Below are 19,059 nucleotides of genomic sequence, written 5' to 3' on the forward strand. Positions count from 1 at the left end.
GTGAAGCGGAAGGTTTTTGGTTTGACATTTAAACTCCCTTTCATGTTTCAGCTTGTTTAAGAGAACGTAAAGGAAAGGAAAGTAATCATCGCGTTCATGTTCAAGATGAACTCCACCATCACCATCAGCATCACCATGGTAACCATCATTTCAGCCAGAGGCTGGGAGACGCCGTGCCATGGAGCCATGTTGGACAGGCATGCGTCAATAAACAACATCCCTTCACCTTCCCCATCCACGGAAGGATCCTCGCCTCTGTCTCTACTTTCCATATCCTAGCCAATCCCATCTTATCTGAGTGCCGAGCGTGTGTGGATTGGGATGGAGTCAAGCCGGGATTAAGACGGCTCAAAGGGTGCAGGTGTGAGAGATGCGGCGGACATCCTGGTCTGTGGAAGTGAGTGGGTGCGTGACTCACAGCGATCAGTCTGTCTCCCACGGTGAGCGAGCCCTCCCTGGCGGCCGGACTGCCCTGGACCACCGTGGTGACGAACACGCCGTTCTCCAGGCCGATTCCGCTGTCTGGGACACATCACAGACAAAAAAAGGGTTTACCTCAAACACGGCATCATGCCTTCGATACTGCATTACTGATATCACCCATTTTATACTGCATTACTGATATCAACCATTCTATACTGCATTATTGATATCACCCATTCTATACTGCATTACTGATATCACCCATTCTATACTGCATTACTGATATCACCCACAACTCCCACACACTGGCTTTCCTAACCTTATCGATATCATCTGGATCTTCATTAGCGATAATAATATCGGCAGCATCACTTTTCTCCAACCAATAGAAATGCTCGATACTCACTTTATTACCGATATCAAACAATAGCAATATCAGCAGCAGCTCAACTGTCATTAGAGATGCTCGATATCATCCTCCTCACTGATGGCAGTGAGGAAAGGCGTGACGTAGGCCCAGCCAAGTGGAAGAACGTATACGGCCGGAACGCAGCACAACGTACCTTTATGCCCCATGAGGTTGATATGAACGGGGGTGACCAGTCGTCCGCCCAGAGACTTCCTCCTCCGCACCACCATGTTGATCAAGCCGCCAACGTTAAGGACCGCCTTCATCACCTGCTTCCTGTCCTTGTTGGTCAGGTCGATGTCGTTTATCTTCAGCAACCAATCGTTCACCCTGTCGGCGCCAAGGCAGCGATGTCAACAGGAAGTCTCCACGAGACGGCGTGCCATGCGGCGAGCGCGGCGCTCTCACCTTAGCCTGCCATCAGCAATACTTCCTTTGTCCACCCTCGTCACAAATATCCCACAATCTCCCGGCAGGTACGGGTCGTTCACCCCCTCGGCGATGTCGAACCCGAGCGCCTTCAAGTCCATGTCGTCCTGGAGGCAGAACGCGGCTTAATGAGGGCAAAACAAACGCACCCTGAATGCGACCTGAGCTGCTCTTACCCGATCTTTCTCAAACTCCACCACCTCCGTCTCCCACTCCAGGGAGTCCGTGTCGATGGCCGAGTCGTGGGAGCTGTGGGCCATAAGCTGACAGAAGCGGGCCTCCTTCTCCAGTTGCCCCTCCATTTTCTCCCTATGAAATAGTTCAGATTAATCATCACTTAATAATAATAGCATCAGATACAAACAGATGCAAACAGAGCTGGCTGGCCCATTAGGCGATATTGGCACATGCTGGGGTGCACTCAATGTTCATTATGTTCATTCATTATAACACTCAATATTCTTTATGTTAATTCATTATAAATAATTATTAATTGCAATATAAATTGCTATAAATAATACCAAATAACTGTCCATAAATGTGCATATACTGTCGGTATTTTATATCATTTTTGTATATTTAATAAATAAAGTGTATATCATGTGCATCAAAATAATTATATTTAATTATTATCTAATATTTAAGTTAACATTTATTGTGTTTAGTTTGTATATATTGCAGTGGCGTCATTAGGCCTATTTTAGAGGGGCTTCAGCCCCCCCTAAAATGTTCTTGAGCCCCCCTAAATAAATAATTTGATATTTTTTTATATATTTTTAATAGATTTTTTAATGTTTTTAAAAAAAAAAAAATCTGACAAATTTCATATTTCAGATAAATTTCATCAATAAGCAAGCCAATAAGCAGGCTAATGGTAGACTACTACTAGTAGTAGTAGTAATAATCAGAAGAAGAATAATGATGATAGTAATAATAATAATAGGCTAATTAATAATATAATAATGATTATTATATCATGGATCACTGTCCATTGGACAGAATGATTGCAGAGCTTGAGCAGTGGTTTTGCAGTGTAGATTGTGTGTACTTGTGTACTAATGGTGGCCTAAAACTATTGAGTATCGCTACTAAATCTGTCCAAAAGTGGGAAAGTTATATCCCGGTTCTTGTTCCTTATTTGTTTTTGGGATGTTTTTATTTTTTTTGAATGTCTACTACATTCATCTCCAGGGGGGTAAGCCCCCCGTCCTCAGAACCTAGTGACGCCCCTGTATATAAGAATATAAGTATGCCCTATGCACTATGGTAGTAGTGTATGACGTTCTAGGCTGCCATACACATCATCAGCCAGCAGAGGGCGCTTTCACACGCAATATAAAAACACAGTGAGCAAGGGACAGATGAAATGAAGGAGCTCCATGGTGTCCCTGAAGGTGCAATATTAGAACTTCCACTCTGACACATGCAGGGTACAGCAAGTGGGGGGGTCAATATTAGCTTCCCTCGGCATCTACTACTACCCAACTTACTTCATCTCCTTCAGCTCTCGTAAAGAGTCGTTCTTCTGCTTCCTCGTGTCGTCCAGATTCCGCAGGGCGTCGGCGAGGTCGCTGACCGCTCGGTCCCGCTCCCGACGGAGGTTATCGCACAGCGTCCTGGGGATGGAGAGCAGGGTCAGAGGCTTCCGGGCGTCACCCGGCAGGGAGATCATCGCACCTGATGCTCTCCCTCTCCGCCACGATTTTGTCCCGCTCTTGGAAGGCCCAGTCCCGGCGACATTTGGCCACCTCGGTCTCCTGCGTGGCTTCCTTCAGCTCCTGGGACATGGCCTCATACTGCTTCCTCAGCATCTCGATCTCCTTGTTGGCACGCTCCATGTCCAGCGTGGCCGAGTCTTGTTTCTGCATGAAGGCATGATGAGGTCACATATGGCGGCAAATGTCATATGAGGCTGAGTCAGGTGACCGCTTGCAATCCCGGCTGGGACCACTAATGTCTCCTCTGAAGACGTGGTAGCGGAGGCTCACCTGCCGTGCCTGGTAGTACTCCCGCAGCAGCTGATCCCTTTGAATGATGGCCTCCGTCCGCTCCTTGCGGGCCACGTCCCGCTCCTCTCGAACCATCTCGATGTCCTTGCAGGCCTGGCTCAGCTCCTTCTGGGCCTCGGCTTTGTCCTTCACCTCGTGGCAGTACTTCTCCAGGAGCTCGTTCCTCTCGCAGATGGCCCTGTCACGGTCCACCAGGGACGAGTTCAACTCCTGCAAAGGTGAAACCTAACTGTGAGTCATCCACAGGCTGAGCCAGGCGGGCTTCAAAAGGGGAGGAAGAACGCAACTATTTTTATGCAGCGTCTTGGGGATTCATGGCCTCCATTTCACCAGCTGGTAAAAAAACCCTGCACTGATTGCTTCTTTCATCATAACGACAGCTTTGGATAACCACGGCAGCTATGTCAGTAGCAGCCACCAAAAGGCCCACTAAAGGGACTAAAACGCCACACGTGAGTTTTGGTAGGTGGGTTGGGTGGTGAAAGGACGGAATCTGGCCTAAAACGACACTAAACTAAAAGTCCTATATCTCCAGAAGTCGAGTACCAGAGCAGGACAGGTGAGGAGCCTCCACTCCCAGTTGGTAGGTCATTCTTTTTGGGACTTGTCTACTTTAGATTTTAGACATTTTATTTAAAACATAAAAAGATAAACTAAACATCCTTTCGCTTATCCTCACAAAGGTCGTGTGGGTGCTGGAGCCTATCCCAACTGTCTTCAGGTGAGAGGCGGGGTCCACCCTGGACTGGTGGCCAGCCAATCACAGGGCACATATAGACAAACAACCATTCACACTCACATTCATACCTATGGACAATTTGGAGTGGCCAATTAACCTAGCATGTTTTTGGAATGTGGGAGGAAACCGGAGTACCCGGAAAAAAGCCACGCATGCACGGGGAGAACATGCAAACTCCACACAGAGATGGCCGAAGCAGCCTATGATGAAAAGAACAAAGATAAAATAAAATAAAATAACCATTTTTAATTAGGTTGGGTAAATAAAGTCATAATATTACAAAATGAATGTCTGTCAATGTTTGTTTACAAGTGAGCTAACGTCACAGGCAGGAGAAAAAAGGAGCGCTTGACTCGCTCACCCGCACAGTACAGGTAATCTCACCTCATTGGAGCATTTTCTTAAATGAATGACTTATCTGAGCTATTTTTGATGTTATGGGATTCATCGGTATGACATCATCAATTCCTCATATCGGCCAGCTAACGATCGCGTACGCCTGCTAGACATTATGAGCGGGAAACGGTAGTCAGGACAACAGAATTACACAATATGTCATTTCATATTGTAGGATTGCGAATGTAAACAACTCCAAGGTCGAGCAGCCACCTGAGGGTTCGGTCTTCATCTTTCCAAAGTCAAACTAGGCATCCATGCAGCGAAGCATGCAAAGATTTCACCGCAAACAGACGCTCCCAGGTGGGACATACCTGTCTAAGCGCCTCCAGCTCCTCGCTGGCCACCACCCTCTCCGAGGAGGTGTTCTTCAGTCGGGCCTCGGCCGCCTCCAGCTCCGTCTGCAGCTTGTCCAGCTCCTTGATCACCTGGTCCCGCTCGCTCATGATGAGGCGGTACTCGTTGAAGACCGAGTCCCTCTCCTCCTTGTACTTGTCGCAGTCCTTGGACGCCTTCAGCTGCAGGTTCTTGTAGCGCGTCACCTCCGACTGCAGCCGCTCCATCTCTCGCTGGAGCTCCTTGTTCTGGGCCGAGGACTTGCTCAGCTCCTGCTGCACGGAATCAAACCTGGCAGGACACGCTTGAGGTTATTTGAGAAGATGATGTGCCAAATGGATTGTTTTCTGTACGCGGGCCGGTGTTTACAGCGGCTGTCATCGCCAAGTACAAGGACACATTCACTTGGCGGGCTTCCCATCAGGTGGTGTTTGTGTGAAGGTATGGAGGTATGAAGGTATGGAGGTAAGGGCCCGTTATGGAACCGCAGGATTAGTGTGGCTGCTTTCACCTCCTCATCGAAGTGGAGTACTGCTGCTGGTAGTGCATGGCCGAGTCGCGCTGCACCAGCAACGCGTCCATCTGCTTCTGCAGCCGCCGGTTCTCCTCCTCGGCCTGCTCCAGGCGGCTCAGGTCGGTGTTGTGGGTGGCCACCTTTTCACTGTGGCGCTTGCTGAGGGCGTCGTACTCCTTCTTCACGCCCTCCAGCTTGTCCATGGCCGTGTCGTACAGCTTGTTCAGCACCTCAGAGGAGCCCTTTTCTCGCATCACCTGCAGATCAAATGGTCACATGACTCAGCCTGCAGCACCCTCTTTCACAGCAGCGTGGGACAAAGCTAGATGGTGCCTTCAAGGACAGGTCAACAACATGTGGGATTGACCCGTTTCTTATTTTTATAAAATTGATATCCACTTACATAAAACCCAATGCAGTAATTTCTTACTTGTATCGTTGTGGCTGAAAGGTTCCCACGGCCCACTGGTTGGGGACCCATGACATTTAATACTGTAAGAACGGCACTTGATGATGCAATTGACGGAGCACAAACACAGAGCCTGTTCGATACCCTGCATGGAATTGTGTTAAATATAGTGGTTTTGGATCCTGTCAAATAGATAGAGACTGTATAGACTAGAATGGACTAGTCCATGTGTGCTGTACTTGGACTTAGCAGCAGGTGGCATTAAAGAGCAGGCATCTATTTATCTTATATTTAGGGTCTTATATGTATTAATATTACAGTGTGCAGGATGAGCTTTATTTACACATTGCAGCTAATAGACAATAACGTGAACAAAAGCAGGAGCAATGCGTGTCCTTGAGTTGGCATCGTTCATCCTGTGCGAGTCCCAGTACGGACATCTTGCTGATATCACCTGCTGGACTCCTGAGAGCCAGGATGCCCGGAGGGCCGAGTTAACCTTGTCCACACAGCACATCCTGGTCTTGTAGCAACACGCTCTGGGTCGGTGTAGCCTTCGGCCAAGTCCGAGCCCCTTCTCCCCCCCAGAAATGCTCTATATGCCCCCCCCCCAGCTCAGCTGTAGCGTGCACTTCAGCACTGCACCATCCCCGGCGTCCTATATGGGTCAGAGCACCCTTTGTTGTCCAGAGTGGCGCATACCTGACTTAGCCGTAGCGTAGCAACGTGCGAGCGGTCTCTACCTGCTGCTGTTGCAGTCGCAGGTCCGCCAACTCCTGCTGGTCTTGACCGTGCAGACGTTTGAGCTCCTCGCAGTTCTGTTTCAGGTGGTTGTGCTCTCGGACCAGTTGAGCGTTGTCCCTCCTCAGCGTCTCCATCTCCTCCTTGAGCTGCATCTGCTCGCCCAGGACGCGACTGTGCAGCATGCTGGGAAGAGCACACGCCCGATAAAGGTCAACGCATGCGGGGGGGGGGACTAGGCCCGGTGGAACGTTTGTCCAGGCAGACGGTGAAAAGGGCCAAGAGAGCGGAAAGAGCCCAGTCAGCATGAGGGTACTTACTGGTAGAAGTCAGCTTCTTTGACGGCCTCCTCGCACCTCTTCAGGGTCTTGGTGTGCTGGTTCTGGAGAGACTGCAGGTCCGCCATGGCTCTCATGCACTGGCTTTTTAAGCGCTCATAGTCGTGGCTGGCTTTGGAATTTGGCCTGAAAGACGACAAGGACAGACAAGGAATCGACATTCAGAAGGGCTCGGGCACAAGGACGAAAGTGTTGAAATTCCTCTCATAGACGACGTTGGATATAATTGAATGTTATCCGTTTCAGGAGTCGCTCCGCACATTTAAATAAAAACACGCTGAGAAGGACGAATCAGCAGGAAGCGGGCGAGTGCGGCTTTCTACCTGCAGTCATCAAAGGTGGTGCCGGGCGATGCCAAGGCCAGACGCTTGCGGAGCTCGTCCCTCTCCCTGGTCACCTGGCGGAGCTGAAACAACACCGTGTCCAGGTTGTCGCCGGGGGGCCGGTTGTCGTTGATGGCGGGGGGAGGGGAGGACGCCTCGCCGTTCACGGGCGAACCTGCGACAGAGACATTCATTGAACCGTCCCAAATGACACCCGAGAAGACGCTTTATTAGGTACACCTGCCCACCCTTGTGTGGCGCTACTGGGTACACACACACAGTATACACATTTATACTCAACATTTTTTAAAGCGGCCCTGGGGGGGGGGGGGCAATATTATGATACAGTTCTATATTTATATTGACTCAACCATGATAATAATATCAATAATATTCCATTTATAAATAATGAAGTAGCAGCAGTATAGATATCATTCATTCATCCATCTTCTTAAGGCTGGGGGGTGTGCTGGAGCCTATCCCAGCAGACTATTCATGTGAATTATTGACCTTTTTCTACAATAATTATTATTATATAATAATTCATTCATTCATTTTCTACCACTTTTCCTCACGAGAGTCGCGGGGGTGCTGGAGCCTATCCCAGCTGACCATGTGAATTATTGACCTTTTCCACAATAATAATAATTATTAGTATTATTATTATTATTATAATAATTATTGTAGAAAAGTCAATAATTCACATGAATAGTCAGATGGGATAGATAGATAGATCATAATAATAATTATTATTGTTTATTATTAATAATTATATAATAATGATTGGTTTACAGTCGTGTAGAACTACATTGCATCATCATCATCATCATCATACAGCGTCTTTGTAATCAACGGACTACCCTGCCATGTAATTCCTACATAATCCTCCAGGGCGGGGCCGATGCATCTTGCAATTCCAAGATGCCTGATGGATGGATAATCCGTGGCAGGGTGAAGCGGGATCTACGCGGCCGGATGTGATGCCGCTGTGCTTTGAGGAGAACATTCCAGTCCAAATACTGTTTGCTTAACTCCCATCCTGACATACTTCCTTGACGGCATTGATCCAGGATTTATGTACGTATGAAAAGATCCCGTCACAGACTAAACATCATGCCGGCCTTCAAAGGGAGGATTTATCATCAGGCTACTTTGCTTTTGGGATAAGGCCCACTGTACGCTTTTGGAATGGAAGCCAAAAAGACAAATAAACAGACTCGGACTTGGACTCGGGGGCAGGAAGTGTGAGGATCACGTTCATCTTTGACTCAATGTTTTGGCCCTTGTGGAGTTTTATGTAACACAGCTGAGTCACTTGGACCTTGGTCAAAGATGGCAAAGATGGGGCAAATGAGCTTGAAGAAAGAGGAACGCTAACATCAGAGCATCATCTGTATCACATGATAGGAAACATTGATGTATGATATTGTAGCTATCGATATCAATATAGCTCTCAGTGGGTGATTGACAAACGCAAGTAACCCACCCCCTTCTCTCTTCAATTGCCATTGTTCAATCGCAACCCAGGTAGAAGCCCTAGATGTTCCTCAGACGTGTTTAAAATACTCAGCATCAATGAATGCTGACGTCAGGTGGTTTGGTTGGCCACCAGGCTGGAGCCTACACCAGTCTACATCATCCACACTGCTCGGTAGCAGCGTACACTAACTTTGCTCGCCTAGCTGCACGTTGGAGGCGGGGTGGATTGTGGAAGCTAACATAGCCAAGCTCACTTTGGGGCGTTACTGCATAACTGTGGTGCGTTCAAAGACCGATAAAGTGATCGATGAAAGATAGTCATCAGTGAATCATAAAGACATACAGTCGTACACTACCACGTTGCACTTGTGTAGCTTCACTCTCACGTTTGTTTGAATATATTCATTTTTAAAAATACATACTCAAAAAATCAGCACAGTCAAGCAAACTGGAGAGAAAACATAATGATATGTAATATTCTAAAGTGGTCACTAGGGGTCAGTAATGCTATATTGTCCAGGCAATTGACTGTTTATGTCTTGTTGCCTCACATGTCTACTATGTTGGGTAATAACAGTGACTATAGGGGTGTTATTTCATGTCTAAGGGCTCTAATGTTAAAAAGCATAAAAAGGTGGTAAACAGTTTTTCTATGCTCAAAAATATTCAATTTGTAAATAACTAATCTACATTGTGGAAATGAAAGCCATAAAGGATGGATGACTCAACATGTCAAATGTGGGTGAAGGGACATTTGATTGATTGCATTACCACTGATTTATTCAATATTACCCACTTTTGGTTAACGAGATGTTATGTTATGGGGCCATAAATGCTGAGCTCTTTAGGTGATATGCTTTAACGTATGGTGATATGACCCCCCCCTGGCATTGTCATACATACCGACGCTACTGAGGGAGCTACTGCTCTCGGAGTCGGACGGCATGGTGGAAAGGACGCTGTATGTGGAACCTGGCAAACACAGAAAGCAACATTCAGATGTCAAAATGTCAGCGCAGCACGTGTTCCCGTAGCTCAGCCTTATTGCACGTGCGGCTTCACCACACATTGACTGGAGCGCCGCTCCTCCTCAGCAGCTCCACATGATGCTGGCATCTGAACCCGCCTCTCCCCTCGGCGTGCACCCCGCCTGGCGATGAGGCGTGAACACTCTGCATGTTATCATGATGTCAAGCACACGTGCGGCCGTGAAGGAGAGAAGAGCACGTTTCATCTGGATGGCCCTACAGATCCTCAAGATGGCAGGTTTGCCGTGCAGATATGTTGCACTGCGGCGTTCCTGCTCCAAAGGGCAACATCTACCTTCCAGCTAAGCGGGGCTTTGTAGAGCTGGGTGATGTGTGCATGATGCGGAGTAGCACAACATGGCAGATATTTCTACAACGTTCATGTCCCTCTCTGCTTCACTGTGCTAACGCTGGTTAGCTTCTTTAAACACACCACGGTTCAGTGCTACAAATGTTTTAGAGTATTTAATGTTAGCTATATAGCATGTTATGTCTATTCTTTCTCATGCAAAAGATAATTAAAATTCAACTGGTTTTATGGCATGACAAGTAGGGCGTTAGTGGCGCCCCCTGTAGGCTGTTCCTCCAAAGACACGCTAGCACACATGTAGTACGTAGCGACACCTCGCCACTCCACACCGCTAGCTACTAGCTTCAGCACACTCGATAATGCTACACATCGTCTTCTGGTTTTTTAGTGTGGAAAAGTCAACACTCGGCTTAGCGTGTTTATTCATCTGTACAAACCACCGTATGAGTTGCTGGCACCAAGCGCGAATAAAAGACGCCAATATTCTCCAGCGCGTGAAAACGGCATCTCGTGAGACGCTGCCAGTGGATGACAAAAGGAAAGCAAGCCTGCTGGTTCGTGCCAGCCTCCTCTAAATGGGCCCGAACAAGAAGCGGTCCGTGGCGCCGCCACCCTTTGAAGGGTCCAAATGAAAAGCGGCGGCAACATGAATAAAGTCCAGGATGGAGAGGAAGAATAAAAGCCCGGTGCGGCTATATTTACCCTGACACATGACAAGAGTTCCTGTGAAGCGGCTTTGGGAGGCGGCAACAGATTGATGCCAACTGTTCCCTATCGCCATCCCTGTCCTCGCCCCCCCACCGGCTTTGGCGGCACTCAGGCTCCAGCCTTGTGACAAGGCCCGGCCTAATTAAGTGTGAGCTCTGTGAGAGCCAGCCACTCCGTCCAGGGAAGGGGAAGAGGAAGGGGAAAGGGGGCAAACGGAGAAGACGAAGAGGAAGAGCACGGACGGAAAGGCTTTTGGTCTCCTCTGACCATCCTTCGTGTTCCCAGCAGAGCTTTGATTTCCCATCCGTCTACGAGCTGTGAAGTAGTCTCGGGGCTGCACATCATGACGTACTCGGCGAAGCAAAAATAAAGCCTGAAAAGTCATTTGCATGGTTTTCGACGTGTGACTTCCTGAACCCGCTATCTGGCTGAGCAGGTCTCCAGTTAACAGACGTAAGCCATGAAAGACGGGCTTTATGAGCACTCAGCTGCAGGCAGAGTCCTTTTTTTACCAAATCCAGCACGGCATCACCGAGGCCCGTGACAGCCAAAAGCCTGAAACGCAGCTTCTTGGATGTTTGAAAGGCAATCAGGCGAATTCTAAATTCCAGTAATCCTGACAGGAGGACGGTCGTCAAACAGCCGACGGCTACGATGGATGACGCCGCTTTTTTCCTTCATCGTAAATCCTAAAACAGGTTTCAAACTGTGACCTATGACCTTTGCAATTCCACTGAATAAATGGTATTAAGTTCATTAACTCTTGAAAAAAAACACAACAGAGCGAGGCAGCCATGTTGGAACTGCGATGTAGCAACGGTCGACTGTACACAAACATTTGTTGACACGCGTGTGCGACTTACATATCATAAATATTTATCACCTACAACCTTTACAATGAAATCTGTGAAAAAGAGAGTATATTCCAATAGTATACTCCAATAAAGGACCAATAACAAAGGAGCCACACTTTGGACACCCCTGCTTTCACAGCTCTGTCCGAGTGTGTGATGTCATCAACTGTGTGAGAACCTCGTGGACTAGTCAGACCCAGGCGCATAAGATGGTAATTAAAGAGAGAACGGGAGTATTACTGCAGGAATTATTGGACGCGCGAGTCATGTTAGGTTAAAAGGGGGTCATTATTGTTGCAAATGTTGATCTGAAATCGGGTGTGTGGATGACTTTCATTGTAAAACTTCATCAAAGGTCAGGAGGGGGGTGTGGGGGGGGGGGGGATTATGCAACAAAACTCCAGATTTAACACCAAGCACAGAACGAGCACACCAAGATGAAAGCGCTTATTAGCAATTAGATGGCACGTCGGTTGGGGTGGTGGGAGGTCCAAGGTAGGTTCAATCATCAAAGTCATTAGCGCCGTCGAGTGCGGTCGATCATCTGCAAACACGACGTCCTCGTCAATAAAGCTCGGATACAGTATGATGTGGAATATTAACGGGAGTTGAACTGTGGCTGTGACAGACGCCATTAGCGGCCATTAGATGTGGCGACGGCGTGGGTAACGCCGCTTCTATGGCGAGACACTGGAGGTGAGAGAAATGTCGCCTCAGAGGACCTCGGGCGGCGCTAGGCCAGGCGTGTTGTGGTGATCTAAATAGGTCAGGAGGAGGAGAGGACTCGCCTCTCTCCTCTACCTTCAGGGTCCCCGCACCCCCAACCCGCCTCTCTCTCTCTCTCTCTCTCGCTCTCTCGCTCTCTCGCTCTCTCGCTCTCTCGCTCTCTCGCTCTCTCGCTCTCTCGCTCTCTCGCTCTCTCGCTCTCTCGCTCTCTCGCTCTCTCGCTCTGCCTTCCATTCCGATCAAGTGATGTGCTCAGCCAACAACACTCGCTTGCTTCGGATGAATAGATTAAGTTCTCCGGCACACGAGGCGAGGTGACACATGTTGCCATGGTGAGGCTGGATGAGGAGATGTGGTGGTGAGGGCGGGTGAAAAAGCCTCAACACAGAAAGATGGCTGCACTTGCAACTAGATTATTCAAATGCTTACAGAAAACCATCGATGTCTCGAAGATAAAAATTAGAAATAGAAAGGAACAATATATTTTTTGTGTAGGACTGGAAGAAATGTGTATTTTCTCCAATCAGGAGAACCAGAGACTAGAGTGGAGAGCCGCCTGGCGTGGCCCAGCAAGGTGCACTGTATTCGGCCGCATGCTCCCAGCAGCAGGGGTGATGCCATGGAGGTCTCCAGAATTTTTTTTTTGCAGTGCAGCCATTTTAGGTAGCTGATAAGGTTTGACATCCGGGAACATTTTGTACAACTGGAAATGTCTCCCTCAGAAAGGGAATGTTTTCTTACAAGTGAGCTCAGGAGAAGTTAAGACAAGCCGTCAACATCACATGCAGGAGAAATGAGGAACGCTTGATTCGCTCACCTGCACAGCACTGGTAATCTGGCCTCATATAATTATCGTGCAGGCCTAATTAGAATCTTGACTTGCCTGCATTAGCGTTGCAAAGATCCTTCATGAGCTGCCAGACCTTCTCGGTGGAATAAACAAATCCTCCTTTTTGCATGTTCATCTTCACAGCCTTTTTAAACTAGCGTGCCGCAATGCTAACACACACACAGAAATATAGCGCTGTGCACGACTCACTTGTTTTATGGTCTGCTTAAGTGAGGCGGGGGGGGGGGGGGGGGGGGTGTCAGTACAAAGCCAAAAGAGGGGAAAGCAAATTTACATCCCTGACCTCTAAATCCTGGTGATGGCGGCGTTTATGGAGTATGGAAGCATGGAAGCGGCGACTGGTCTTACTCCATCTTCAAAGAGGAATAGAAGCCCAAGACGAGAACACCGATGAGGCTACATTCCTTCCTTGACTACTGGGGGGGATTCACAGTCCATTAATTGGTTCACTGGGGTGGGGAGAACGGCTCTCTGAATGTACAGTAGTACATAGAGTAGTACATACAGTATATAGTAGCTCACCACTCACATTTTCCCAAATGTTTCCCAAACACTGCCATATGTGCATTAATTAGCTGCCTCTTTTTATCTGTTTGTATACCTTTAGAATGCAGGGAAAACAAACATAATGATTGTGGATGTACATCACATAGTACTGTTGACAGTTCCATGTATTGCAGTAATAAGGCATCTTTGAGTATCTCATTCCCCGACTAAGTGTCCTAGTTTCGGGTGATGGAAATACTGTTTAGCAACATATCCAAGAGGATTAAGGCAGTGCAAGATAAGAGGAGCTCACACCTGCAAGCTGCATGTGCTACTGCAAAGTACATCCAAGTTTTTGATAGTATTATCCCTAATATCCCAGATGACCTCACTTTTCTAATATACTGCAGTCCGTGCTTCCCGAGACGCTGGTGTTACCATGTCAACGATGGCCTGTGTCACGGTCTCAAGGCAGCCAGATTGGGAAAGAAGCGCTCCAATCCGATGGCGTAACGATGCGAGCGCAGTGTGCAGCTCCCGGCTCCTCGGCCATACCGATGGCTGCCGGGTGATTTAAAGCGCCGCCAGCAGCGTAGCAGCGTGGGAATGTCACCGGGGACGCCAGATTAAAAGCTCCATCTCCACCCGGGAAGATTTACCCGTCTGTGATGCACTTCATCAGTTGTGTGTGTGAACCCGTTCCCCGAGGCAAGGAGCCTGAACAGGACGAGGCGTTTAAATGTCAGCGTGTTGAGAGGCGAGGCTGGCTGATGGCTCCACACAGAAGGAGGGAAGGTGTTACACCGATAGGACTTCAGGACAATGGCGGCCAAAGGAGTCACTTCCACTTGCTCGATCCACTCCCATGAGAGAAGACAGCAGGATTTGCTCTCGACGTTTTGCGCCAAAACAAAGAATTTGCCTCACATGGTAGACACGACTTCATCTTATAAATAATCAAGCAGTTAGCGTCTTTGAGCCACTCGCTAACCAGGCGTGTCCAGCCAGGACCACATGCTGGGAAACGAAAGGATGCCACGTTGCCATGTGGATAGTTTGGAAAGATACGCTAACTACTTCGACTTCTATACTAAAAACTGCATCTCGACTTTGTTAGCATGTTATCATAGCAAGCATATTATTACAATCATAGCAAGCATATTATTACACCTCTTTACGTTTTCTTCATTAATAATATTTATAATGTTTACTAAATCTCCATATTATTATAAACTTTTCCGCCAAAATTACAACTTTATTTGATTTCTCATATAATATAGTATCATAATATAATATATATGTTTGTAATATTTCACTACTATAATAATTTAGATTTTGCTCTTTTGAAGCTCCGTGTTTTTTCCACTTTCTGCTAGGGAATGTTGGTTATGGCTCCTTTTTCCCATTCCCATGTTTTCATTTATCCTTGTAACACTTTTTCCACAGCCTAATTGACCAAACATTTAAACTTTATACGTTGTTTCTCATCATATTACGACATCCAAATAATGAGGTCTTTTTCTTGAATAGTTCAACTTCAAAAACATTATTTTTTGTATTTTTTAATATATTTGTATATATATTTCTAATGAAATGACAACATTTTCTCCTACTGTCGTTCATTTAAAATGCCTGCTGATTTTTCCCTGTTCTTTTTGTTGGTTTTCTTGTTAATGAAATATTCAGAAGGTGCCGTGCGCCGCACTTTGGACCCCTGTGGCGTAGACAGGAGCTGACGTTGTAAATAATACAGCAGTGGAGTCTGGTGGTACGCTCCAGCATCTCGCAGCTGAATCATAGTCTGCTGCTCTGATTGACGAGTCTTCTGCATGTTCCTTTGGTGAACGTGTTTTGAGAAGCGAGTTTGGAGTCCAAACGATGTGCTGCCTTGCACCGTTGCCTTTGATTCCGCTTGATAGCAGAAAGGGACAAGAGGGACTAATCGATTGATTGGTAAGAGGCTGGCTGTGGCATTGATTAGTCGTGTCTCGGAGCGACGGAGGTTCGGTCTCAACTAGTTTGCGGTCTAAGGAAGTAGCAGACAATGTGACGTTAAGCCACAGCCGAGCAGTCCTCTGCAACGACAACTCCAGGAATCATTATCCCGCTTTATATGGCAATGGCATGGAAAAAGGAGTTGAGAACATTCCATCCCCCTGATGAATTCATTGAGCAGCAGGAAGTGTATTCAAATGCTGGTGCCTTCAGATATCCCGGGATGAAGGTCCAAGTCTGTGATACCCGGACATCAACCAGTGACTCCTTGGGACCAAGTACCTGAGGACTTCGATGTGGCACACTGGTCCAAGAACCCCCCCGTCCACCTCCTGTCGTTTTCACTGCTAGCGTTCCGTGCTGTTTACTCTTTGACGCACAAGATAAAAATGAACTTCCTGAAATAGAACATAATAGTCACGAAGACAAAGAAAGGTCTCGGGCCCGGCAGACCTGTCAGAAGGACTAAGCGGCAGCGATGCTCAAACCCCCCCCGAGTGCCATCCAGTCCGCTTCATTATCAGCGAGCCATTACGGGTCTCCTCGCTACAAAACAACCCCGCGCTCGGAATCAGGACGACATGGCTTTTGTCCCGAGCAGCTTGCCCATGCCAAGAGCGGAAACGGAAAGAGTGAAAATGTCTTCCCAACCGTGGAAGAAACCCACAAGTGGAATTTTTTGAATCATCTTTCCAACATTCCTTTCATCTGTAATAACACGGGGGGGGGGGGTGACTGTGTTGGTGTAGATAGCCTCTTCACGCCGTGCACAGATAATTCAGTGATTACGCCATAGCGTTAGCAAAGGTCACCGGTCGCAGACGCAGAAATGCGACCAGGAGAATTTGGACTTGAGAAGGCCAGAATATAAACGAGAATGCTATATTTAGCTTCGATAAAAGCCAAAACAGGCGACTGTGGAGGGTCATGATGGGACTAAACTATTCTCATCACTAAAGGGTGATGATTAAATCGCCCATCTCTGGGACAACCATTCATTCGGGTCTTTACTGAAATAAATAGAATGACATTTCCTTACTTTTACTTTGGAATGTTACAAATTGAGTGGGATTTTCCTGATTTAAGGGACGTTTATTTCATGCTGCCATTGAATGCACCATGACGCCATCCCACCATTTGCATAATTGGCAGTGATGAGGGGCCACGTACGTACATCAGTACGACTCCATCAGTCTTGAGACGCCGCCATCGGTCGTGACGGCGTAGTTGAGGGTAAACGTGCGACCTGAGCTGAGATGCTGCCCGCCGCGATGCTCTCACGGGCAAACGTGATGCCATCCATCCAGCTAAGCCGAAAGGACAGCAAACTGCGGATGAAGCGACTGCTTCCTCGTTCGGCCAGGAAAAGAGAGCGAGATGAGTGACGCCGTGCGTCACGGTGTGACAGCTCCTGACGTGCGGCGAGAGGGAGGAAGTGAGGCTTTTCATCGGCGTTAAGGAGTGGACAGGAAGCGGGAAGAGAAGACGCACGCATGCACGGGGTGCACGGCCCAGGCTGCTGTTGTACCCAGGAAACTGCTGAGTGGGCAACTTGGGTCCGCTCCACACAAAAGGCCTGTTGTCCCCCCCCAACTAGCCCTCTGTCTATCACCCCCCCCCCACCGCCCCGCTTGGCACGCTCCATCAACGTGTAAACAGACCAGTATGCATCCTCCAGCACGCCCCAGCAAGGAAATACTACTCTCTGTGCTCATGGAGGAATCGGCCAATGGTCCCCAGGTGAAACGTCCCGGGGCCGGTCTGGTCATGTGATCTGCAGTCATGATGCCGGTTGGATGAACTTTCAGTACAAATTGCGTGCATGAAAAACTGAAGTGAAACCTGCCAGGATCCTCTAAATGTGCTGAAATCTATTCATAATACACTTCTATATTATATTTCTATATTGTCAAAATTATTGGCAATCATTTGGAATGTGTACATTTGTATATTTTTGGGGATCGTGTAATACATTCACCAACCTACACTTCTGATATTAGCCCATCTTGTTACCATTATACGTAATGTAAATAGTGTACATGTACATATTCTACGCTGGTCACTAGGTGGCAGTAACGTTGCACCGATCACGATAGCCACCGCAGGAAGCCAATGCTAACGCTACCGTCTACGATATCAGGGGTGTAAACGTGACTATGGGGTGTTAGTTATTATTATTGTCTTGAGGGTTTTCTAGTAGCGCCAAGTACAAAAATACACATAAATATAAAAATGCAGGCCTCATCTCCAGTGAAGGACTTAGCCGTAACAACGAATACGACTTCCTGTCGTATTAACAGGACATCATAATGCAGAATTCAATTAAATCAATACACAATTAATGTTCCTTTTTAAATACTCTATGCTGCCTGTTCTGAACTCCTGTTTCAATGCCAGAGCTGTACTGAGTAGAACAACACTAAGAACAAGTTGGGAACAGCGCCCCCGCTGGTTGCATCCAGGCGCTGCCCTCCACGTAGCAAAGTGGCGATGGAAGCGATGGCGAAGAGGACAAAGCAAACAGCTCACAAGGACAACATGGACGCTGCATCCTGCCAGGATGAGTTGTGCTGCTCTCTGCGAGAAATGTGTTTATATCACATGCTCGTGATAGTCCAGCATGTGTGCGTGTGCATGTGTGTGTGTGTGTGTGTGTGGAGTCCATCTTCAGGTCGCATCTCAAATCCAGGCTGTGAAATCAGCTGGCAGCCATTTGCATAAATATGAATCTGATTATATTGGCTTGGCGGCCGAGGGGGTGGGGGGGGTGGGGGGGGGGCTCTGGTGAATGAATCTTTCTGCCCCGCAGATTCATTAGGAGCATTCGTCAAGACGTGAGACACCAGTCCCTCCAGGATTCTGACGCACAACCTGGAGTGAATAATGAACGACTTTGTGTGTTGTTTGTTTGTCTGCGGCGAGAAGCATAGGAAGGAAGTTTGACAGGCAAAGCCATCACAATTCCAGACTGGAATTGGGACTCGGGGACTCGGTAGATGGCGTGGTCGTCCCCTGAGGCGCATAAGCTAGCTCACTAGCAGTTGACGCAAACCGGAGCGCAGTACTTGGATGCAAACAGCAGAAGTACCATAGCTCCAACTGTACCAAAGGGTCATGGGTAGAATAAATTAAAACAGACGGATTAGGAAATCAGCACGGCGGTCGAGTGGTTAGCTAGACCTCACAGCTAGGAGACCTGTGTTCAATCCCACCCTCGGCAATCTCTGTTTGGAGTTCCCATGTTCTCCCTAAGTTAATTGGCCACTCCAAATTGCCCATAGGTATTAATGTCCCAAGACAGCTGGGATAGGCTCCAGCACCGTGAGGATAAGCGATACAAATGAATGAATGAGTTTAGGAAATCCAGCTGGAATAGGTGCCCATTCTGGAAGATCTAGAAAGTTTTATGTACTGGTTATGGCGTGTAGCTGCTCTATAGGAGTCCACATTTCAATACAAAGGGCCTCAAAATGAAGAGGTCCCCTTTAAGAGGCATGGCCATGAAAGTGCATGGTTTAAATCCGGGCCCCGACCAGAATTCTATTAGGATGAAATGT

At 47.7% G+C, this 19,059-nt stretch overlaps 1 protein-coding gene across 5 annotated transcripts in view; it reads right to left on the minus strand.

The window, feature by feature from the left end:
- The window catches only part of dlg5a (discs, large homolog 5a (Drosophila)), a 31,858-nt gene that overhangs the window by 11,435 nt on the left and 1,364 nt on the right, over positions 1-19,059 (minus strand). For all 5 annotated transcript variants that reach the window (XM_078799388.1, XM_078799385.1, XM_078799386.1 and 2 more), the window contains exons 2-14: positions 9,449-9,517; positions 7,067-7,241; positions 6,726-6,869; positions 6,408-6,591; positions 5,253-5,512; positions 4,720-5,032; positions 3,250-3,480; positions 2,939-3,123; positions 2,752-2,877; positions 1,438-1,570; positions 1,241-1,368; positions 987-1,162; positions 419-522 (exon numbers count right to left, since the gene is read on the minus strand). In XM_078799388.1, the coding sequence (XP_078655514.1) occupies positions 419-522; positions 987-1,162; positions 1,241-1,368; positions 1,438-1,570; positions 2,752-2,877; positions 2,939-3,123; positions 3,250-3,480; positions 4,720-5,032; positions 5,253-5,512; positions 6,408-6,591; positions 6,726-6,869; positions 7,067-7,241; positions 9,449-9,517 (2,228 nt within the window). The remainder of the gene's footprint in view (positions 1-418; positions 523-986; positions 1,163-1,240; positions 1,369-1,437; positions 1,571-2,751; positions 2,878-2,938; positions 3,124-3,249; positions 3,481-4,719; positions 5,033-5,252; positions 5,513-6,407; positions 6,592-6,725; positions 6,870-7,066; positions 7,242-9,448; positions 9,518-19,059) is intronic.

Source organism: Doryrhamphus excisus, linkage group LG20, assembly GCF_037039965.1.
Source record: "Doryrhamphus excisus strain RoL-2023G ecotype Guam linkage group LG20, RoL_Dexc_Guam_v1.1, whole genome shotgun sequence".
In the NCBI taxonomy this organism is placed as follows: Eukaryota; Metazoa; Chordata; class Actinopteri; order Syngnathiformes; family Syngnathidae; genus Doryrhamphus; species Doryrhamphus excisus.